Below are 25227 nucleotides of genomic sequence, written 5' to 3'. Positions count from 1 at the left end.
CCAAATCCTTCTCGACAGGGCTGCTCTCAATCCCTTCATCCCCCAGCCTGTATTGATACTGGGGGTTGCCCCAATTTAAGTGCAGGACCTTGCACTTGGCCTTGTTGAACCTCATGAGGTTCACACAGGACCACCTCTCCAGCTTGTCCAGGTTCCTCTGGATGGCATCCCGTCCTTCTGGTGTGTCAACTGCACCACTCAGCTTGGTGTCATCTGCAAACTTGCTGAGGGTTCAGTCGATCTCACTGTCTGTCATTGATGAAAATATTAAACAGCACTGGTCCCAGTATGGACCCCTGAGGGACACCACTTGTCACTGGTGTCCATTTGGACATTGAATTATTGACCACTGCCCTCTGGCTGCGACCTTCCAACCAATTCCTTAGCCACTGAGAAGTCCACCCATCCAATTCGTATCTCTCCAATTTAGAGAGAAGGATGTTGTGGGGGACTGTGTTGAAGGATTTACAGAATTCCAGATAGATGACATCCATAGCTCTTCCCTTGTCTACTGATGCAGTCACTCCATCATAGAAAGCTACTAGGTTGCTCAGGCAGGACTTGCCCCTGTTGAAGCCATGCTGGCTGTCTCGAATCTCCTCCATGTGCCTCAGCATAGCTTCTAGGAGGACCTGTTCCATGATCTTCCCAGGCACAGAGGTGAGGCTGACAGGTCAGTAGTTCCCAGGGTCCTCCTTTCTACCCTTTTCAAAAATGGGCACAATGTTTCCCTTCCTCCAGTCACCAGGTACTTCACCTGACTGCCATGACCTTTGAAATATCATGTAGAGTGGCTTCGCAATGACATCAGCCAATTCCCTCAAGACTCTGGGATGCATGTCATCAGGTCCCATAGACTTATGTATGTTCAGGTTCCTCAGGTGTTAACAAACCTGATCTTCCCTTACAGTGGGAGTGGCTTTTCCCATCTGGTACCCATCTTGCAGTGCATCAACTGGGGAGAGGTGAGGAGAGAGGTTGCCAGTGAAGACTGAGGAAAAACAGTTCATAGAATCATAGGTTGGAAAAGACCTCTAAGATCATCAAGTCCAACCGTCAACCCAACACCACCATGCCTGCTAAACCATATCCTGAAATGCCACATCTACATGTCTTTTAAACACCTCCAGAAATGGGGACTCAACCACTTCCCTGGGCAGCCTGTTCCAATGCCTGATAACTCTTTCAGTAAAGAAATTTTTCCTAATATCTAATCTAAACCTCCCCTGATGCAAGTTGAGGCCATTGCCTCCCGTCCTATCACTGGTTACTTGGGAGAAGAGACCAACACCTGCCTCATTACAACCGCCTTTCAGGTAGTTGTAGAGAGCAATAAAGTCCCCCCTCAGCCTCCTCTTCTCCAGACTAAACAGCCCCAATTCCCTCAGTCGTTCCTCGTAAGACTTGTTCTCTAGACCCCTCACCAGCCTCGTTGCCCTTCTTTGGACACGCTCCAGCAACTTTTTTTTTTTTAATTTTTTGGTGTGGTTTTTTTTTTTTTACAAACCACTCCTTCCACCTTTATTTTTTCCTTTTGTTCAGTACCTCAGCCTTCTCCTCGTCTGTTGATATGAGGTTGCCATTCTTGTTCATTCGGGGGGAGGTATGCTTTCTTTAACCTTCCTTTTCTGGCTGACATACCTGTAGAAGCCCTTCTTGTTATTCTTTGTGTCCTTTGCCAAATTCAGCTCCAGCTGCGCCTTGGCCCTCCTGACCCCATCCCTACACAACCGGGCAGCATCCCTATACTCTTCCCAAAATTCCTGTGCCTGCTTCCACTGCCTGTGCAGTTCCCTCTTGCCCTTTATTTTGACCAGCAGGTCTCGACTCAGCCATGCTGGTCTCCTGCCTTCCTTGCCTGATTTCTTACACCTGGGGACTGAGAGCTCTTGCACTCTCTGGACAGCGTCCTTAAGGATCTGCCAGCTCTGTTCTGCTCCCCTGTCCCTGAGGACCATTTCCAAGGGGGTTGATTCGAAGATCCGGTAGGAAAAACCTAACAGTACAATGTATACTGTTAAGGAGGTATTCTTTATTGCGGCGCCGGGCACACGGGGGATTTCTCCTCCAAACGTGTGCACCAGACACCCTGTTGCTTCAGGTTAAATACAATCACACATGTAAATATTCATTATATTTCTAGGAACTAATTAGCATATGTAAATATCTTTCACGCATGTCTGTTAGCATCTTTGGGTGGCCTTCGGGGGTCCCAAGATGAAGGCCCATCCTCTTCATCACGCTGTTCACTGATTGACATTTGTTTCTGCACAAACTCAGTTCCAGGATCACGTATATCATGTCCTTCAGGGTGTTTTGCTCAGGTCTTGTTGCTCTCTTGGTGCCTCCTTATCTCTATAGCTTAGCGCATTTGCCCTCCCAAGGCCGAGCTGTCTGGAGTAGAATTATTTAGGAGTCTCTTTTATCCCACAATTATCCCAATTATTTGCTGAGAACCAAGACCACTTTTGTTTCACTTACTTATTTTGTCTAACGACTAAGTGATAGCTTGTGCCTATGTCCTTCTACTACATTCCTTAATGAGAAAGCAGGGATTAGTGTAACAGTTACATCGTTAGATCCCTATGCATGCAGAAATACAAGTTGCAGTACTAAAGACTACTAAAAACTAGAAAATATTAAGGCTTTTTGTTATAGTTTCACATTTCTTACAATCCCCTCTGTCATTCCTCGAAGAGCTGGAAGTTGGCTTTCCTAAAATTTAGGGTCCTCACTATACTCCTCACCTTTCTCATATCCCTCAGTGCATGATCACTGCAGCCCAGGATGCCTCCAGTCTTGACGTCACTGATGAGCTCCCTTGCATTGGTGACCATCAGGTCCAGCATTGCATCCCCTCGGGTAGGGGTGTCAGTTACCTGGCTTAAAAAGTTGTCCTCAATGCATTCTGGGAATGTCCTGGATTGCCTACAGCTCGCTGTGCTACTTTTCATCAGATGTCGGGGTGGTTGAAGTCCCCGAGCAGGACGAGAGACTGCAAGCGTGAAGCCTCCTGGAGCTGGAGGAAGAAGGCTTCGTCAGTAGGCTCCCCTTGATCAGACAGCCTGTGGTAGACACCCACGACCAGGTTCCCTTTGTTGCCTCTGTCTCTGATTCTTACCCATAAGCTTTTGACCTGCTCGCGGCTATTCTTCAAGGACAGCTCTTCACACTGTATTGATTTCTTGATGTAGAGGGCAACACCTCCACCACTCTTTCCCCGCCTCTCCCTTCTGAACAGCCTCTAGCCAATTACCATCACTGGCAAAACAGACTTGACCTTAGGAAATTAGTTTAACTTATCACCAATCAAATCAGAGTAGGATAATGAGAAATAAAACCAAATCTTAGAAACACCTTCCCCCCACCCCTCCCTTCTTCCTGGGCTCAACTTCACTCCCATATTCTCTACCTCCTCCCCCAGAGCACCACAGGGAATGAGGGTTGCGGACAGTTCATGAGATATTGTCTCTGCCGCTCCTTCCTCCTCACACTCTTCACGTGCTCCAGCGTGGGGTCCCTCCCACAGGAGACAGTTGTCCAACAAACTTCTCCAACATGAGTCCTTCCCACGGGCTGCAGTTCTTTACAAACTGCTCCAACATGGGTCCTTTATTCGGGGTGCAGTCCTTCAGGAATGGACTGCTCCAGCATGGGTCCCCCACAGGGTCACAGGTCCTGCCAGAAAACCTGCTCCGGCACAGGCTCCTCTCTCTGCATGGGTCCACAGGTCCTGCCAGGAGCCTGCTCCAGTGTGGGCTCTCCACGGGGTCACAGCCTCCTTCAGGTATCCACCTGCTCTGGTGTGTGGTCCTCCTTAGGCTGCAGGTGAATATTTGCTGCACTGTGGACCTCCATGGATTGCAGGGGGACAGTCTGCCTCACCATGGTCTTCTCCACAAGCTGCAGGGGAATCTCTGCTCTGGCACCTGGGACACCTCCTCCCCCTCATTCTTCACTGACTATGGTGTCTACATAGTTGTTTCTTTCACATATTCCCACTCCTCTCTCCTGCTGCAAAATGCTATTACACAGAGGGTTTGGGGTTTTTTTTTTCCTTCTTAAATATGTTATTATAGAGGCGCTACCACCGTCGCCGATTGGCTGGGCCTTGGCCAGTGGTGGGTCCGTCTTGGAACCAGCTGGCATTGGCTCTGTTGGACATAGGGGAAGCCTCTAGCAGCTTCTCACAGAAGCCACCCCTGTAGCCCCCCCGCTACCAAAGCCTTTCCACACAAACCCACAACAGTTTCCAACCAAACAATTTTCTCCTATGCATGTATATAAGCCTCATTTTCATCTCTGAAAGCCACATGCTCCAATGTCAATGCACATAAAGATTTCTTTTATAATCCTTGTTGTACATTCTGTATGGTGGGCTTAAAATTTCCCTTTAAAGATTCATCGGTTTCACTTCAATATTCTATTCCTATATGTTCAGTGTCATGCCATGAGAAACGTTAAACAGGGGACTAGTACAGATACAACTTTCAGAATGCTGATTGTGATATGTTTATTATTGAATATCTATGCACCAAATTGGTGCTTATTTAGACAGAAAAGTTCATTAAAACTTCTATTATTACCCCCTAAAATCAGCTACCTCTGTTTCAGTTAGTGCAGCTGATTTCTTTATGAAGACCACTTAGATATTTAAGAGAAAGCTCATATAACACAATCTCATACAACTACTGTGATAAATTGTGTTGTCAATGGAATTGTTTAATAGCTTAAGTGCAGCTGGACATATGAGAGCTAGCACAGCACCAAGCACCTGCCCATGAGCCAAAGACCAGTTCATCATTGCTAGTCTCTGAGCACAGCTACCACAAGGCTGTGAATAATAGGAATTGTGCTCACTTCCTGCATCCATTGTGGAACAGAATTTTCTTGCTTCTCCCTCTCCATTCAGGTAAGATAAAGAGGTACTGATAACCTTTAGAGGATTTGGATACACAGGTTGTGGCTTCCTGGGGATACTTCATCTGACAGGGGAGCACTACTGCCTTTCACAAGATGAATGCAATGAATGGCCCATGTAGGGAGGGACCAAAGATAGAATTTATGGAATTCTACTGCTCTGAAAAAGCCTCTTGATTTGCCAGTGAAGCTGTAAGACACACATGTTCCCATACATGAGGAAGGGGAAATGGTGAGATGGGTGTACACGTGCTTAAGCAAATGTTTTGCATGTAGGATAAAGTTTACAGGTCCATACAAGCTGGTGTATTCCTTAACTGTCAGTCTTCACTCCTGTCTGATTTTCACTAGAAAACCGTATGCTTTGATTTTCAAATGGAACTAAGAAAATGGGTTCCCTCATACAGAGATTTTTTGGGTTTGTTTTTGTAATAATAAAAACTCTGTATGAAAGAAAGCCAGATGGTTAGCTTACTACTACCAACAACCACATTTCCCATCATGAGGTCTGTAGGATTACTGGTTTAATCTAAAAACACTTGCTGATGTCCAGGGAAAACTGGAAGATTTGGCTCCAATTTTCCTTTTTTATCTCTCTGCTAAATTATGCTGATAGCTGCATATTAAATATTAAATATCCTGTCTCTCCTTTAGTAGGAATTTCTGTGAATACTATACCACCAGCGTGCCATAAAGGGTAGAAGTCCTTATTCAAAGATGTGAATGCTACTCAGTTGATGAGAAACTTGTACTACTATGTGAGCCATACTTCTGCAGTTTGAGAGCTCTGATATCTACATGTATTAAAAGTAGTTAAAAAAGAGAAAATGCTGATTTCTTTCTTTATATAACAGTAGCTTAAGTCACACAGTTTATCAGGCTGCTATTAAAAGTAAAAGTATAAATTTTTGTAAATACAATTTAAATAAATCTGTAACATTATTATATTTTTTTCATACTTTAACCATTGGTAAAACTGATGGTTTTCTTTCCATAAAATCCTGCTTTTTAAAAATCAGGTAATGTTGTTCAAATTAATATGTTTATGAAGCACTGATAGGAGGTGGAATTTACTTTCTTTATATTTTCCTAAGCTGATATTTAAAATAAAACCCACAAAGGGAGCTCTTATAGCAACCATATACTACCTGGTATAAGTAAGAAAGGTGAATGCAACACTTCGGATAATCATTTTAAAATAAAAGAAAAAATATGGTTAAAATGTCCCTCCTTAACATGAAAAGGTAAAGAGTGAAAACTCCATTAAAAAATTTTGATCTTTTTCCAAAATAGTTGACAGATTGTTTTATTGCACTGCCAAAATGTTGTTTAGAACTGAAACACGCCTTCAGGTTTGCCTGAATTCCCATCATAGTTTCACAGAAATTAGTGAAACTTCAGACTGCTAAAACTGAACAAAGTTTCTGGTGTAATTCTGAATTTAACTTAAAAATTTTAGTCACACATTTACAACAGAGCAGTATTTTACTACTGCTATCAACAATATTTAAAAAATACATATTGGTGTACTATCTATGGTTAAAAGAATGGCTAAGTTATATAAAGGGTTTGATATACCTTTTCATAAAAGTTTTTTTTTTGACAAATTCTATGCATAACTCTAAGGAAAAGTATCTTTTTTTATGAGCAGCATCAATAGATCTAAAATATTATGATCTACAATAATTATCTAAGCATACAATGAAGACTTTATTTTAGATATCAGCTAATGGAAAATAAACATTTGGTAAATCAGAAATGAAAATTAATTCATCAAATTCCACCTTACACCCCATATATGTACTTCCCATGAAAACTAATGAAAAATTCGCTTGATAAGCAGTGGAAAATCACAGTCCAGAAATATTACCCTGCAGGTTGTCTTTTAATTTAGTATCAGAAACACTGCAGTTTAGAAACACATAGCACCTATAAAAATAACCACAAAAAGGATCTGGATACAAGACCTACCTCAGAGATTATGGTTCTTCTGCTAGAATGAAAAATGTGACGAGTACTGCAGAGGAGATATACGTAATCCCCTTAGATACTGAGGTCAAGAGGCCCCTCTGATTACTGCTCAGGTGCAACAGCCTAATAAACCTGCCTCTACTTTTGTATCTTAAACACATCTTTTATTTCTTTATCACTTGACCATTCACCTTTAAAGGTAACAAAAGACTTGCTGGTTTTTTTTGACCATAAGTAGAAAAGTCATCCAACTACAATGTTTTCTTCTAAACAGATCTTGAGAAAATGAAATGCTTAGGTCATAGTGACCTTGTTTAATTTAGGCCTGACTGCTTTGTATAAACAATGCATGCCTTACTAACAATTACACCCTTGAAGAAAAGCTAACAGACTGATAAAAGGGGAACATCCAGCCCAGAAGGCACAAAAGCTGGACGACTGCCAAAGAAGCATGAAGTTAACAAAGATCTAGGGTAGCTAGGAAAACGATAAAGGTGGCAGGGGGAGATCGCGACCACCGACTCAATTCAGAACCAAAAGACTGCACCCCCCCAGCATGTGAGCATGCAAAGTTAAATAAAGAAGTAGTATATTTCTAACATAAGCGTGTAACGTGATGAACCAATCAGAATGTAACAAGTAATTTCTTTGTTTTTGTAAGAGCATATAGTCCTTGTGACTCTGCTAAGCAGTGTGCTAACTTTGTGGAATTATTACCTAGCACCCATATCTGCGCAAATATGCAATAAAGACAATACTGTCACCGAAAATCCGGGAATAAAACCTCGTAACACCAATGTAGTGTTAAAAGGCAGGCATTCTTTATTGCAGCGCTGGATGCACGGGGGATAATTCCACCGAACGTGCATACCTCATACTTTTTCCGTGCAGTTTATATAGATCAAAAATATACGTATTCATTAGGTTACATAACTTATCCGTTTCATATTAAAATCAGTTCCAAGAAGTCATTTCCATAGACTCCTCCCAGCTGCGCTTGCGCAGTGCCTCCTAGTGGTGGTCATCAGGGGTTCAAGATGAAGGCTTATCCTCTTCATCACAGTTTCTGCGCAAACTCAGTTCTCTTCTGGCTCCCATCCACACAGTGGGGTCGTCTTGACCGGTTCTAGGCGACTTCTAGCCTCTATCAAAAACTAACCCCTTTGTATGGAGATGCAAGACTCTCTGCTTCAGTTAATTTACACAATAGATAGGTACTATAATGCTATTTCTATTAAAAATCCCCTTCACTACTATTGTTTAACATTAATGGTTACTTAGAGACTAGACCCTCTGTTCCTAGACCTAATGTCCAGATGGGTAGGGCTGTACCAGGAACATAGCAGCACTGTTCATGTTTATGGTCAACTGATTTTATCACCCTGGTTACAATACCTCTGCTCTACGTGTATATTGGCATACTGCACACCGGGTAAACGATCCCACTTTTGGGACAACAATGTGAGGTTTCCAGTTCCACTCCTTCTCCAGCCTGTGGTGAGCTTGCCAACATACATGCTGCCTTCAGCATTTTGCCTCGCAGCACACAAGTCTAAAGCCCCTAACTTCATTTACCTATTCATGTTGCATTTCCCTTATCACACTAAGTTTGTTACAGCCTCATTAATGTTGTGAAGGCTACCCACACCTCATAATGTGCGCTACTTTCCTTATTAATTGGATATTTCTCTTCCACAAAAAATGCGTTTGTAATAGTTTTAAACCTTTTTTCATGCTCACACAAAATAGTGTTCCATATCAGTCTAAAAGGACATCAGAGTGACAGTGAGGTTGGTTAGTAATACATCTGTTCTCATTCTTTCTGTGATCCAAGGAAAATGTAAACATGGTGGAACAGTGAAATTATCTGGGCTGGATAAAAAAAGACTAGATTTAGATTTTAGAAGAGCAAACTTCAGCTCGCTCAGAGCTCAGCTGGAAGGGATTCCGTGGGAAGCTTCCATGGAGGATAAAGGTGTGAGTGAGTCCTGGGAGTTTTTTAAGAACACTCTCCTGGAAGCATAAAAACAGTTCATCCCCTTCAAAGGTAAGGGAAGCAGACAGAGCAAGAGACCCCCTTGGCTTAACTGCGAGCTTTTGAGTCTGCTCAAAACTGAAAGATAAGCATACCAGAGATGGAAAAGTGGACAAATACCCGCTAAAAACTACAAAGGCATTGCCAGGGCATGCAGAGATGCAGTTAGAAAAGCAAAAGTTCAGCTCAAATTGAAAATGGCCAGGGATGTAAAAAACTACAAGAAAGGGTTCTTCAGGTATGTAAACAACAAGCAGAAACAGAAGGAAAATATTGGCCTGCTATTACACAGGAGAGGTGAATTAGTCACCAACAACACTGTGTCTCTTTAAAGGGAGGGGTAAGGGGAGTCTGATAAGCGGCAAAAGGAGAGCCCTTCCCTTGAGTCACCAGGTTCAGAGCAGACCCCTTTGCTTTCTAAACTCTCTCTCAGAGGAGAGTCTAGGTGCGGCTGGATCTAGTCCTAGTCCCAGACTTGGTCAACGGTTTATGTCTAAAGGGTTAAGTGTGTAGCCACTTACCAGAGTCAACTTGCCTGCCAGAGCCCTTCCAAGGACTTTCACTGAAACAGTTTCGCAAAGTTGAAGCAATAGGTAATCTATTCAAGCGACAGGTATCACAGATTCTGAATTGCCGTTGATAAATGCACTGTCTACAAAAGTTGAGCTCAAAGTAATAATTTAGCGCTTTAGTTAACAATGTGTTCCCGGGGATACGTCTGACAAAGTCAGAGGCGCGACTCTTACCAAAAAGGCGTCCCTTCTTGGGGGGGGGAAGAGAGGTTCAGGCCCATCGACCCGTCCGTCAGGTGAAGTTCTCGCTTGGCTCCTCCTCCCAAAGAGAGTTTTCAAGTGCCAATTTTTATATTTTTGGAAAATCTTTTTGCGAGGTGGGACTAAGTCAATTATTGTGTATCGATTGGCTCTTGGCATGGAATGTCGTGTCGTCAGAAGCGGGACTCAGCAGTGTGACACGCCTTCGGAGCGGGCATCTTGGTATGTGATTCTGGGGGCCATCTGTGCTTTATCCAAAGCAATCTCTGAAGCAATCTCTGGCTGCACAGCCTCCGCGGCGCCGCACAGATCACTTGGTTTACAGTGATGGGCTATCCCCCCTTACTTTTGTCTGATAAGATAAGCACCAGTTAATTACTTCCTTGGTTATCTCTTCGGCTCTTGACACCTCAGTGGAGAGACACCTCAGTCCGAGTTTGTCTTTCGTCTTGCATTTGACAAGTCCAGCAAGGCCGTCGATTACACACTGAAAAGGCAGAGGTTCTCAACACTTTCTTCACCTCTGTCTTTACCAGCGCTGTTGGTTCCCAAGCCTTGGGAACAAAAATCCAGGTTGATGCAAATACAGACCCACTGTCAGTGAAGGAAGAGTTGGTATGTGAACTATTACAAGAGCTTGACCCCTACAAATAGATGGGCCCTGACAATATCCACCTGAGGGTGTTGAGAGAGCTGGCCGATGTCGTTGTGAGGCCATAATCTTTGAGAAGTTGTAGAGATTGGGGGGACATCCCAGAAAACTGGAAGAAGGCTAATGTCACCCCCATCTACAAGAAGGGCTTAAAGGAGGATCCGGGAAATTATAGACCCATCAGTCTTACTTCAGTCCCTGGGAAAGTTATGGAACGAATGCTCCTGGGGGCTATCACAAGTCAAATGAAGCACATGATTGGGAAAAGCCAGCACAGATTCACCAAAGGCAAATCGTACTTGACAAACCTGATCGCCTTCTACAACAAAGTAACCTGCTCGGTTGATGTGGGGCAAGCGTTGGACATTGTCTACCTGGATTTCTCCAAGGCTTTCGATATGGTTTCCCACAGCCGCCTTCTAGAGAAACTGATGTGTTACGGTCTAGACAAGTGGTCCGTGTGGAGGGTGGGGAACTGGCTGACAGGCCACACCCAGAGGGTGGTGTTCAATAGCTCCTTTTCAAACTGGCAACCTGTCACAAGTGGGATCCCCTGGGGTTCGATATTGGGCCCAACACTGTTTAATATATTCATAAGTGATCTGGATGATGGGATCAAGTGTACCCTGATGAAGCTTGCTGATGATACCAAACTGAGTGGGGAAGCAGACACTTTGGAAGGGAGAGTCACTCTGCAGGAAGACCTGGATAGGCTGGAAGAGTGGGCTAACAAGAACCTTATGAAGTTCAACAAAGACAAGTGTAAGGTCTTTCACCTGGGAAAGCATAATCCAGGAGTGCAACATAGGCTGGGATGTACCTGCCTGGAGAGCAGCTCTGTGGAAAGGGACCTGGGGGTCCTGGTGCACAACAAGCTCGATATGAGTGAACAGTGTGCTGCTGTGGCAAAGAAAGCCAACAGGATGCTGGGTTGCATCAACAAGGGCATCACCAGCAGAGACAAAGAAGTCATTACCCCACGCTACTCAACGCTTGTCAGGCCACACCTGGAATACTGTGTTCAATTTTGGTCCCCGCTATGCAAAAAAGATGTGGACAGGCTGGAGAGGGTCCAGAGAAGGGCCACAAAGATGATCAAAGGACTGGAAAGCCTGCCATATAAGGAAAGGCTGAGACAACTGGGTTCAGCCTTGAGAAAAGAAGGCTTAGGGGAGACCTTAGCACCATGTTCCAGTATTTAAATGGTGGCTACAAAGAAGATGGAGACTCCATTTTTACAAGGAGTCACATGGAAAAGACGAGGGGTAATGGGTACAAGTTACTCCTGGGGAGATTCCGATTGGACACAAAAGGAAATTTTTTCACAATGAGAACAATCAGCCATTGGAACAATCTTCCCAGGGAAGTGGTGGATTCCTCAACATTGGACAACTTTAAGATTCAACTGAACAGGGTGCTGGGCCATCTTGTCTAGACTGTGCTATTGCTAGGAAAGGTTGGACCAGATGATCCATAAGGTCCCTTCCAGCCTGGTATTCTACGATTCTATGAAATGAGATAATTACTGCAAATGCAGTAACCTTGCCTTTAATTACTAATTAATTAATACTATGATTCTTCCACATCCCTGACTTTATGTTATCAGGAGAACAAGTATCAAACACTGCTTTTAAGAGCTGTACGTGTACTGTGCAGCGTATCCAGTAGTTGCAGGTGCTATTCAGAAAATGTTTTTTTGAAACAATCAGAATCACAGACTGGAATTTGCTAGATTTGTTCCCTCAGAAGTGAATTTTACTGACTGAATTAACTCAAGTGTGGGCAAGAAGTAAATTACCAGAGGATTATCCAAACTATTCCACTAGAGGACAAACTGATTACCACCACTTGGTAAAACTTCTTGAATGTGAGTAAAATAGGGGTGATACACAATGCTTGGAGGGACAGGGTGCTAGTACAGGCTCTCAGCCTGTTGCCCAGAGGCGTGCTGGGGACATTGCAGCACAGTCAAAGCCTTGCGGAGATGAGCTGGAAGCTCCTGAGGTAGTAGGAGCCAACAAGGAAGCTTCTGTGAAACATCCTGTGGGTCAACGGCCTTGCTGGACGTGTCAATGCAAGAGGAAGAGGTGCTCGGACTCGTGTGTCAAGAGCCAAAGAGTTAACAAAGGGAGCAATGGACTTGCGCTTATCAGACAGAAGTAAGGGGTGTTGGCCCACCACTGTAAATCAAGTGACCGTTGATGTGCGACAAAGGCCACGCAGCCAGATGTTGCTTCAGATAAAAAACAGATGACCCCCTGAGCACATACCAAGATCCCCATTCCTAAGGCGTGTCAAACTGCTGAGTCCCGCTTCTGACGACACGACATTCCATGCCAAGAGCCAATCAATACATAATAAATGACTTAGTCCCACCTTGCCGAAAGATTTTCGAAAGTATAAAAATTGGTACTTGAAAACCCTCTTTGGAAGAGGAGACAAGCGAAAACCTTACCTGACGGACGGGTTGAAGGGCCTAAACCTCTCTTCCCCCCCTCCCCAAGAAGGGATGCCTTTTTGGTAAGAGTCGCGCCTCTGACTTTGTTAGACGTATCCCCGGGAACACATTGTTAACTAAAGCGCTAAACTATTACTTCGAGCTCAACTTTTGTAGACAGCGCATTTATCAATGGCAATCCCGAATCTGTGATACCTGTCGCTTGAATAAATTACCTATTGTTTCAACTTTGCGAAACTGTTTCAGTGAAAGTCCCTGGGAGGGCTCTGACAAGCAAACGTTGAATCTGATAAGTTTAGAAAGCAAAGGGGTCCACTCCGAACCTCGTGACTCAATGGGAGGGCTTTCCCCTTGCCGCTTGTCAGACTCCTTTACCCCTTTTAACGTGACACGTCCCAAGGGAAACAAGGGGTGTTCCTCTATGAAGGTGACATGGACAACAGCCCAGATGAAGTGCCTCTACACGAACGCACTCAGCATGGGCAACAAACAGGAAGAGTTGGAAGCTACCATGCTGCTAGAAAGCTATGACCTGATTGCTCTTACCGAAACTTGGTGGGAAGAATCCCATGATTGGAATGCAGCTGTTGACGGCTACAGGCTGTTCAGAAGGGAGAGGTGGGGAAAGAGTGGTGGAGGTGTTGCCCTCTACATCAAGAAATCAATACAGTGTGAAGAGCTGTCCTTGAAGAATAGCCGCGAGCAGGTCAAAAGCTTATGGGTAAGAATCAGAGACAGAGGCAACAAAGGGAACCTGGTCGTGGGTGTCTACCACAGGCTGTCTGATCAAGGGGAGCCTACTGACGAAGCCTTCTTCCTCCAGCTCCAGGAGGCTTCACGCTTGCAGTCTCTCGTCCTGCTCGGGGACTTCAACCACCCCGACATCTGCTGGAAAAGTAGCACAGCGAGCTGTAGGCAATCCAGGACATTCCCAGAATGCATTGAGGACAACTTTTTAAGCCAGGTAACTGACACCCCTACCCGAGGGGATGCAATGCTGGACCTGATGGTCACCAATGCAAGGGAGCTCATCAGTGACATCAAGACTGGAGGCATCCTGGGCTGCAGTGATCACGCACTGGTGGAGTTCACACTTCTGAGGGATATGGGAAAGGTGAGGAGTATAGTGAGGACCCTAAATTTTAGGAAAGCCAACTTCCAGCTCTTCAAGGAGTTAGTCAGAAGGACCCCCTGGGAAATGGTCCTCAGGGACAGGGGGGCAGAACAGAGCTGGCAGATCCTTAAGGACGCTGTCCATAGAGTGCAAGAGCTCTCAGTCCCCAGGTGTAAGAAATCAGGCAAGGAAGGCAGGAGACCAACATGGCTGAGTCGAGACCTGCTGGTCAAAATAAAGGGCAAGAGGGAACTGCACAGGCAGTGGAAGCAGGGACGGAAATCTTGGGAAGAGTACAGGGATGCTGCCCAGTTGTGTAGGGATGGGGTCAGGAGGGCCAAGGCGCAGCTGGAGCTGAATTTGGCAAAGGACACAAAGAATAACAAGAAGGGCTTCTACAGGTATGTCAGCCAGAAAAGGAAGGTTAAAGAAAGCATACCTCCCCCCGAATGAACAAGAATGGCAACCTCATATCAACAGACGAGGAGAAGGCTGAGGTACTCAACAACTTTTTGCCTCAGTCTTCACTGGCAACCTCTCTCCTCGCCCCTCCCCAGTTGATGGACTGCAAGATGGGGACCAGAGCGGAAAAGCCCTCTTTAGGAAGTTCCATCTGAACATGAGGAAGAACTTCTTCACTCTGACAGTGATGGAGCACTGGAACAGGCTGCCCAGGGAGGTTGCGGAGTCTCCTTCTCTGGAGATATTCAAGACCCGCCTGGACAAGGTCCTGTGCAGCCTGTTGTAGGCGACCCTGCTTTGTCAGGGGGGTTGGAGTAGATGACCCACAGAGGTCCCTTTCAACCCTTACCATTCTGTGATTCTGTGATTCTGTGAAGCCGCTCCCACTGTAAGGGAAGACCAGGTTCGGGACTACCTGAGGAACCTGAACTCACATAAGTCTATGGGACCTGATGAGATGCATCCCAGAGTCCTGAAGGAATTGGCTGATGTCATTGCCAAGCCACTCTACATGATATTTCAAAGGTCATGGCAGTCAGGTGAAGTCCCTGGTGACTGGAGGAAGGGAAACATACTCATTTTTGAAAAGGCTAGAAAGGCGGATCCTGGGAACTATCGACCTGTGCGCCTCACCTCTGTGCCTGGGGAGATCATGGAACAGGTCCTCCTAGAAGCTGTGCGAAGGCCGAATTGGAGGAATATGGTTTTGATGGGTGGACTGTTCGGTGCCTAAGGAATTGGTTGGAAGGTCTCCGCCAGAGCCCAGTGGTCAACAGCTCGATGTCCAAATGGACACCAGTGATAAGTGGTGTCCCTCAGGGGTCCGTACTTGGACCAGTGCTGTTTAAACCTGGACATGAGCCACTAATGTGCACTTGCAGCCCAGAAGGCCAACCGTATCCTGGGCTGCATCAAGAGAAGCATGACCAGCAGGTCGAGGGAGCTGGTTCTGCCCCTCTACTCTGCTCTGTTGAGGCTCCACCTGGAGTACTGCATCCAGCTCTTGAGCCCCCAGGACAAGGAGGACATGGAGGTGTTGGAGCAGGTCCAGAGGAGGGTGACAAAGATGATCCGAGGGCTAAAGCACTGCTCCTATGAGGACAGGCTGAGAGAGTTGGGGTTGTTCAGCCTGGAAAAAGAGAAGGCTGCGGGCAGACCTTAATGTGGACTTTCAGTACCTGAAGAGGGCCTATAGGAAAGATGGGGAAAATAATTTCAGCAGGGCCTGTTGTGACAGGAGAAGGAGTAATGGTTTTAAACTGAGAGGGTAGATTTAGACTAGATGTAAGGAAGAAATTTTTTACCGTAAGGGTGGTGAAATACTGGAACAGTTTGCCCAGAGAGGTAGTGGAGGCCCCATCCCTGGAAACATTCAAGGCCAGGTTGTATGGGGCTCTGAGCAACCTGATCTATTTGAAGATGTCCCTGCTCACTGCAGTGGGGTTGGACCTAGATGACCTTTAAAGGTCTCTTCCAACCCAAAGCTTTCTATGATTCTGTGGTGTCTCCCTGTCTTTATCTCAGCCCACAATCCTTTTGTCATATTTTTTTCTCTCCTGTCCAGTTGAGCAGGGGAGTGATAGAGCAGCTTTGGTGGGCACCTGGCATCCAACCAGGCTAAACCACAGCCTAAGCTAATGGAATTCTTGTAGTTATTTTTGCAATTAAACACTAAGTAAACAGTTTGAGATAATTGGTGTGGGTAGTGGCCTGGAAATAATTCTCATTGGACAAGCTTTGGATAATTAAAAATATTTTTCTTGGATGTCACTGCTGTTACTCTGGATTTGCAAATGAGAGAAGAATTTTGCCCACAGTACAATTACAGATGCTCCATATTCTTGAAAAAAACCAAGAATGGGTCAGAACATGCATATATCAGAGATGCCTCTAGTTCTTATTCTCGCGCTATTTAGAAATATGAGTTTTCAAGAAAAATATTTTAGATTTACAACAGTAAAGTCAATTAAAATATCTGTTACTGTGTTTCTCAATTATTCTTCCAGGTCATCTGTGAACAGAAAGCCACTGATAAATTCAAATTGGTTTATTAGCCAATCTTCTTGTATATAATTGCTGCTTTCTTAGTCTGCACAGTTAAAAATTCTGTCAGTAAGACAAGAAAAGTTTTAACCATTTTTGATTCTTAGAAATTAAATATCTGTAGGAGGAACACACTGTTTTCTTACACCTGTGTGTAGACCCTCAATCTTTTTGTCAGTGACAGCTAGAAAAGAAGAAATACATTCAACATCGTAAATACAGTTCCCGTAATGACCATGACTCCTAAAAAATCTAAGGATTTCTAACATTTTAAATAATGTAAAGAAAAATAGGACAACAATAATCCATTTTTATCTAAATCTGCCTCAAAGAACTTATGTTCTCATGATGTAAGTTTCATACTCCTGTTAGTGATAGTCTTGTGGTTAAAGAATCCTAGCTTTCAGAAGAAACAGACAGATTCAGCTTTACTCCCTGTCAGAGAGTGCTCTCATCACTGAGCAGAAAAAGGTCGTTGTTGCCATCTGTGGTGGCTTTATTTTGTGCAGGTTCCATTTTGCACATGAACATTAATGGGGCAATGCCCTGCAGGTGGAATAGGGAAATGAATGACTCATTTATCCATTGCTAGTTGTGTAACTGCATGTCTTAAGGACAAAGGAAATCCTGCTCAGAAAGAAAAGTTTAGGCATCTAGGAAACTCAAGCAGAAACTGAATGTGCTTGTGTGTATATTGGTGGGGCTCAAGGACTTAGGTATTACATGAAATGAGCAATGATTTTGAAGAGCTAAAATTTGGAGCTGGATGCTAAATATGGAAAGTAAATGGAATTCTACACCTAAATTTTTTTGTAATCCCTTGAATATGCTGGTAAGATTTAGAAATAACAGTCTACTTCTGAAGAATTGCTCATGATTTATATTAAAACAAAATAAATTTAAATCTGAGCTATATGTGTTTTATCTTCTTTGGTTAATACCAATATGATTACATTAAAAACCCTTCTTGCCATCTGCCAATTTGAAAAGAAATCCTGTTAAATTTATGTTTATTGTTTATGCAGAGACAACAGTCAATTTCTAATCAGCTAAGTGATCACAGATCAAACAGCTGTAATTCATATAACAGATTGATTAAAAATGAAATAAACAGCAAACACAACTGTAGAGAATGTTAAGATTTAACTCTTGTTAAACCAGTACTAGATACTATGGATTAAAGCAAGATAAAAAGTACTACATACTTAAGACAAGATTAAAAAGTATAAAATATTGCAATATGCAAAGTAGAACCTCTAAGTATCTGAGGAGTCTGCAATTAGGTACAGTCTTTAAAAATTCAAATTTAGTTTATCCCAAAATATTTTTGTGTGCGTGTATGTGTGTTGTACCGCTGTGTGTCTTCTAAGAATAATTTTCAGTGTTTCAGAATTAGAGTTCTTTATTCTTTTATACTGCTGCTTATGCAGTCACTAAAAGTACTTACGTTCATATCCTTTGAAAAGAATGTGAGATTTGACCCATTTCCATCAAATATGTGTTTTCATATGCAGTTAAGGATTTGACTGAATAAACAAAAAATTTGTGTCAGGTAGATAATTTTTCAGGAAAAGTATTCAGGGACTGAAGGCTATCAAATATTTTCAGAGTTGAAATCGCTGAGAATAAGAACAAATATTATAGCAAGTGCCTGAAAAGACATCTTTAAGGTATTGGGGAGAGAACCCTTTTTGTTCTGCCACCATAGCTTTATTCTATATTTACGCTAAGATGCAGGAAAGACCTTATATGGTATAATTTTTCAACAAATACAGACTTCACTTTAAAAGTGAAACTAGATGTGGCTTAAGAGAAATGAATATATAATAGTCTAGCTAAAAGAAATAAAGCTCCTAGGATGGGCAGGTTTATTACCATGTGTATGGTATTGCTCCTGAAGTGACACAGACCACAGCAATTACAATTTGTACTCCAGTCATTTCCTGCCTTTCTGATGAGTTCTACTTTGTAATGGATTGGCAGGTGGGATCGATCTTCCTTTGTCCCTTCTGACTAAGTCTAGCATGATTTCTTTTCAATCTTCAGTCTTTCCCAACTGTCTCTTTTTTCTGCTTTGGCTGCATTTTTTGCTTGTTTAAGCATTCTTGACTGTACAGCTTATCACTACTGTGATTCTTAGCAGTTTTCATTGGCATGTACAAACACCAGTAGTCTTCCTTGATATGCTGTGGAAGTGCTAAGGTTGTTCTTTCCTTTTAGGAAGTTTCTGGCCAATTCTGTGAAACCTTCATGGTCCCATTTAATTTCTGATGTCACTTGGAGGGACAGAAACCCTTGAGGAGCTTGGAAAACCACACAATTTCTCCCTCGTTGGAGACAGATTATGGCAAGTCCTTGCATCAAATATTCCTTTGAGATTACTCCCTTTTCCTGCCCACTGAGTCACATATACAGAAATAAACCAGGGCCTGTCTTATACTGGCCCTGTCTGTTTTCTTACCCCAGGATGTGACTGAGCATATTCTTCCTTGGTGTCACTGAAATCAGTGGCAGAAGGTACATGCTTTCTAGGCAACATATGGTCTCCTTTGTTAGAAATAATGATGAATCTCAAATATAAGAATTAACAGGTTTTAGTACGCAGTATTCATTTGAAATGAACTTCAGTAAAATTGTATTAGCACAAACTGATAGGATTTTCCTTAAAATAGTGTTTAAGCTTTGTTCTTGACAAAAGAGATGGACAATATTTTGACTGGACCCTGGATCTAGGTATAAATACTGACCTCTTACCTTAGGTCAGAAAAAACCTATTTTACTATTTTAAATAGACATTGTCTGCTGTAGGTCTTGCAGTGTTTGGCCTAAATTAGTATTAAGAAACTGAGCATAGCAGTCCAATCTAGTGTTGCTGCAAATAATTTATCAGGTAAGTTGCTTTGGTGCCTGTGAGGAAGTCCACAAGTCTAATTTTATTTCATATACAGGAGGGTCATTTGAAGTACCAGTTTAACCACAGGAAATTCAATCACTGTAAAGAATGCTAGCAACCTTTTATTGTGAAAGCTTCATTTATATTATTCATAGGCTAGAAATCTGAAAGCGTGCTTAAATTTTTTTTGTTTGCTTGTTTCTTAGCAGTAGTATTCAGAAATGCCATTAGGTTCAGGTTATTCAGAAAAGCAAGTTTCTCTAGTTGTTATAAAATCCAATTTTGGGGGTTGTCTTGCCATTTAACATCATTATGTAGCAAACAAATAGCAAGAATGTCTGAACATGAAATGACTGAAATCCTAACTCTTCAATCTTGCCACTTACTGCCTATTGAAAGTAGCTTTGGAAGGGGCATTGAAAACCTAATTCTCATGTAGGACTGGGTAAATCACTTCTTCAGCACTCACAGAAACAGTTAAGTTTATAAAATAGTGTGTTTATTCCCATGCAGCATTCTCAGCCTACAAAAGTGAGATTTGATGTCCAGTTTTACAGCCAGGCATGAGAATTGGTTCTTGGATACGGGTACATTATTTTCTTAGTGTCCTAAGCAATTAATTGGAGGTGTAGGATTACTCTTGATTTCAATTTTTATTTTCAAAATTATTATTACTTTTTTAAAAAAATTCTTGAACCTTCCATTCTCCTCACAGTGCAGTATCACATGACTAATAATTTAAACACGGGGGGGAATTAAATTCAGACAGAAACTATAGAACCAAAAGACTACAACTGACTTGTTTCTTATTAGAGTGATTAGTGTTTCTGATTAGATTGCTTGAAACAGTAGGGAAGTGGATTTGATGACCCTCAGGTCCTTCCAGTCCCGTTCTTAACCAAAATTTTTCTCTGTTATTGCAGCCCAGAAGATGGTGAAATTCATCCTGAAATCTGTAGATTATACATCCAGTTGCAATGTTGCTTAGAAATGTACACAACAGAAATGCTTAAGTCCATATGTCTGCTAGGATCGCTGCAGTTTCATTGGAAAGGTACTGAATTGCATAAATACACAGATGCTGATTTAAAAAAAAGAACAGTCTTTTAGAGCATGCGTGGGTATTCATGAAAGACAAAGCATAAAACTGTAAAAAGAACTATACCGCTGAAGCTTTTCAGCTACTGAAAAAAAAAGTTGTATTTCTATTTCATTATCATCATAGAATCATAGAATCATAGAATCATTAAGGTTGGAAAAGACCTCTAAGATCATCAAGTCCAACCATCAACCTATCACCACCATACCTACTAAACCATGTCCTGAAGTGCCACCATTCTTACAGAAGTATGCCATATTAGGCATGTGTCACTAATGTCCTTGTAGTTTTGAAGGCTTACAATTTTTTTAAAAGACTGGTCCCAAACCAAACGTTTTAGCTGTCATTAGTCAGATCAGTGAGCAAGCCATATTAGCCATTTTATTAGAGTAACTACTGCAAAATGAAAGGTTTTGAAAAATTTCAGTTCATGCATATCATGGTGTTTTGTTTCAGGTCAGGTTTCAACAGTAACATGTGTTTGCTTTGTTATGAGCTTTATAAGAGTTACAGCCAGGATGCCCTGTGTCCATGTTTTTCTTTATAGGAGAATCTGTCTAGCCGGACTAATTCCAGTCATGCTCAGTAGTCAGAGGATGTTGGTAGGACAGTAATTAAAATAGAAGGTAACAAGGAGTTTGCCCTATAACAGAGGCTGCCTAACAATTTAAAATCCCTTTAAAAGTCCCTATCTTCTGTTTGATACATCATTGTTAAATAACTGTTACTAAACCGAAAGTTTTCTTTTTTTCGTTCCCTTTGCAGCATAAGAGTTTGGTTTGTTCCATTATTTTGAATTTATGCTTTCAAAAATTACTTGCATATCCTGAATCATAAAATCATACAATCATAGAATGGTAAGGGTTGGAAGGGACCTTAAAGATCATCTAGTTCCACCCCCCCTGCCACGAGCAGGGACATCTTCCACTAGACCAGGGTGCTCAGAGCTCCATCCAACCTGGCCTTGAACACTGCCAGGGAGGGGGCATCCACAGCTTCTCTGGGCAACCTGTTCCAGTGCCTCACCACCCTCATGGTGAAGAATTTCTTCCTAATATCTAATCTAAATCTGCCCTCTTTTAGTTTACAGCCATCCCCCCTTGTCCTTTCACTATACACCCTTGTAAAAAGTCCCTCTCCATCCTTCCTGTAGGCCCCCTTCAGGTACTGGAAGGCTGCTATAAGGTCACCCCGGAGCCTTCTCTTTTCCAGGCTGAACAGCCCCAACTCCCTCAGCCTGTCCTCATAGGAGAGGTACTCCAGCCCTCGGATCATTTCTGTGGCCCTCCTCTGGACCCACTCCAACACATCCATGTCCTTCTTATCTTGGGGGCTCCAGAGATGGATGCAGGACTCCAGGTGGGTTCTCATGAGGGGCAGAATCACCTCCCTCGACCTGCTGGCCATGCTTCTCTTGATGCAGCCCAGGATATGGTTGGCCTTCTGGGCTGCAACCGCACATCGTCACCTCATGTTGAGCTTCTCATCCACCAGTACCCCCAAGTCATTCTCCTCTGAGCTGCTCTCGAGCCACTCTCTGCCCAGCCTGTACTTGTGTTTCGGATTGCCCCGACCCATGTGCAGGACCTTGCACTTGGCCTTGTTGAAATTCATGAAGTTCATGCAGGCCCACCTCTCCAGCCTGTCAAGGTCCCTCTGGATGGCATCCCTTCCCTCCAGCGTGTCAACCGCACCACACAGCTTGGTGTTGTCGGCAAACTTGCTGAGGGTGCACTCAGTCCCACTGTCCATGTCGCTGACAAAGATATTAAACAGCACTGGCCCCAGTACCGACCCCTGAGGCACACCACTCATCACTGGTCTCCACCTGGACATCGAGCCATTGACTGCAACTCTTTTTGTGCATCCATCGAGCCAGTTCCTCATCCAACGAGTGGTCCATCTGTCAAATCCATGTCCTTCCAATTTAGAGACAAGGACATCATGCAGGACAGTGTTGAATGCCTTGCACAAGTCCAGGTAGATGATGTCATTTGCCCGCCCTTTGTCCACCAACACTGTAACCCCATCATAGAAGGCTACCAAGTTGGTCAGGCACAATTTGCCCTTGGTGAAGCCATGTTGGCTGTCCCCTATCACCTCCTTGTTATCCACGTGCCTTAGCATGGTTTCGAGGAGGATCTGCTCCATCATCTTGCCAGGCACAGAGGTGAGGCTGACTGGCCTGTAGTTCCCCGGGTCTTCCTTTTTCCCCTTTTTAAAAACGGGGGTGATGTTGCCCCTTCTCCAGTCGGTGGGGACCTCCCCAGACCACCATGACCTCTCAAATATGATGGAGAGTGGTTTGGCAACTTCGTCCGCCAGTTCCCTCAGGACCCACGGATGCATCTCATCAGGCCCCATGGACTTGTGCACCTTCAGGTTGAATGAACCATTTTAGGGGCTGTCTAATCAAGTCACCGTGCTTGCCATTTACTTTACACAAATTCAAGTGCTCTGAAGTCTCAGAGTATACTACAGACACAGCATTTGCTCCTCCTGCTCTGACAAAGAAAGTGTGAGAACACACAGATGACTTAGGGTAGTAAGGAAGTTCACCTCACTTTTCATACTAATGAGCAAGTCTCTCAAATATTCCTGGGTGGGCTCCTAGGAATTGTGTAAGGTGATCTCTGATGGTGGTGACTCTGCTGCTGTGTTTCCAGCACTATGATGTCAGTATTTCAGCTGCTTTAGCCACATTGTCTTTTGGGCTAAATCTACCATTGTTATGTCATAGAAAACTGGTTCTCAACTGTCCTTCTCACACAGTATGTATGTTTTGCCATTTTTAAAGGTTGGCCCACATGTAATAAGCTGCTGATGAACAAAAGGAGTAACTGGTATAACTTGAAGAGTTCTTTAAAATAAGCAGAGCAATTCTGATCATGTTGATAACTGTATTGGTGTGAAAACTTTCAGTCTAGGAAAGAAACAGATAAGTCAGCAGAAACTGATTACGTAAAGCATAATGACCATACTGAGGTATTTCTTGGGTAAGATATTTGAGGGCAAGTGTTTGGTGGAGCAATATGGCAGGTTTAGTACTAAACTGATCCCTTACTATCCCTGTTGTTATTTATCCAGCAATTCCAGCTTATAGCAAATGACAGATAAATATTAAGAGCATCTTATGGTTAAAAAGCTGCCCATGTTTATAAAACTAGATACTGGATTCAGAACTGACATCTACCCCACAGAGTATATTTAAGTACAAAGGAGATGTCTTTTCTTTAGTGAAAATCCATCTCTAATAATTCCATGTTTGATTAGCCATCTACTGAAAGGAAAATGTAGAAATGCAGATAGTTAACTGAACATGATACATAGTAACCTCATTACTCTGTGATGGCACACACTGATTGGGACTGTATCTGTGCTAATTGTAACTACTTTTTTCCCATACAATATCTCAGTAGAATACACCAGGCAAAGACAAGAAAAAGTTCTCTAATGAACTGAAATGAAGGTCTTGTCCTGGGTTCGACTCAGATAGGGTTAATTTTCACAAGAAGCCAGGTGGGCTGACCCAAACTATCCAATCAAGCAGGATATTCGATACCATGTGACATCATGCTCAGTATTTAAATGGGGGAACTGGCCAGGGGAGGGTAATTTGCTGCTCGGGAGCGAGCTGAGCATCAGGCAGTGAGAAAATTGCACTCTGTATATTGTTTTCATCAGTATTATTGTTATTTTCTTCTCCCTTTGCCTTTCTGTTAAACTGTCTTTATCCCAATCCTCGAGTTTTGCCTTTTTCTTCTGATTCTCCTCCCTATCCCACCGGGGGGAAGGGGAGGGGGGGAGGGAAGTGAGAGAGTGACCACATGGTTCTTTGTTGTTCACCTGGGGCTAAACCACGACACTCCTTTTCGGTACCTAACATGGGGGACGAAGGTGTGGGATAATGACAGGGCTGACCAGAGTGCATTAAAACAACTTTGTTATAATTTGTTACATGCACTTATTGTATTAGTTAAATAGGCGCTGGGTACAATGTTGTTCTGTTTGGTCACATCGTTGTGTTATGTAAATTCTTATTGGCTGTATGTCTTCCCTATGGTGCTGTTTGTCACCTCCGGGAAAATGACCGGGATTATCATTTTGTTGTACTGTGTAATATTGACTTATGATAATATCACTGGCCATAAAGTTAAGCTGCTATTTTTATGTGGCATTGATATCATGCCTGTACCTTGGGTGCTATCTCTTGGAATTTATTAATAATCACACCCAATTTATGGGGAAGATCGGAGGATACTTATACTTTCCCCCACTCTTTCACCTCCCTTTTGTCCTTCAGGCTACACACAACATCTTTTGAGATTTTTTTGGGGATGTTCAAGATGGTATACTCTTATTGCTATGTCTCCTGAACGTGTTTCAGGTCTTGTTTAGGGTTAAACAACTATTTAAGAGATCTACCCCAAGGCTGCATAATTATGAGTGGCAGGTTGTGTGGGATAGCATGGGCAAGTATCTAGGACAGTGGACACGTCCAGTGTTTGGTAACCTCACCCCTGAATAAGTACAGAATCCTGAAAAACTAGTAGAATATTTGGAAAAAGTATGCTGTCACCCTGGCAATTCCAGAGAAATACAAATCACTGCAAGGTGCTGGTGCCTGGCCCATGCCTACTGAGCCATCCTGTTCAACATTTTTCAGTACTCTCAAGGGAAAGAGAGGGAAAACAAACCAATGGGTACAGCGGCTACCCCAACCCCTGCAACAGGCACTGCAGCTAAACCAAAAAACCAACCCGTGCCAGTATGAATTGCCCCTATAAAGAAAAAGAAATACACAAAA

General features: G+C 43.2%; 1 protein-coding gene across 3 annotated transcripts in view; it reads left to right on the top strand.

Annotated features, from left to right (window-relative positions):
* LOC142358781 (regulator of G-protein signaling 7-binding protein-like) overlaps nucleotides 1–25227 on the top strand; it is a 98354-nt gene that overhangs the window by 27154 nt on the left and 45973 nt on the right. For all 3 annotated transcript variants that reach the window (XM_075446744.1, XM_075446742.1, XM_075446743.1), the window contains one exon: nucleotides 20245–20375. In XM_075446744.1, coding sequence (XP_075302859.1) covers nucleotides 20245–20375 — 131 coding nt within the window. The remainder of the gene's footprint in view (nucleotides 1–20244; nucleotides 20376–25227) is intronic.

The sequence above is a fragment of the Opisthocomus hoazin genome, chromosome W, assembly GCF_030867145.1.
Source record: "Opisthocomus hoazin isolate bOpiHoa1 chromosome W, bOpiHoa1.hap1, whole genome shotgun sequence".
NCBI lineage: Eukaryota > Metazoa > Chordata > Aves > Opisthocomiformes > Opisthocomidae > Opisthocomus > Opisthocomus hoazin.
Note: the sequence above shows the minus strand (reverse complement) of the source record. Positions and strands in the feature narration are given on the sequence as shown.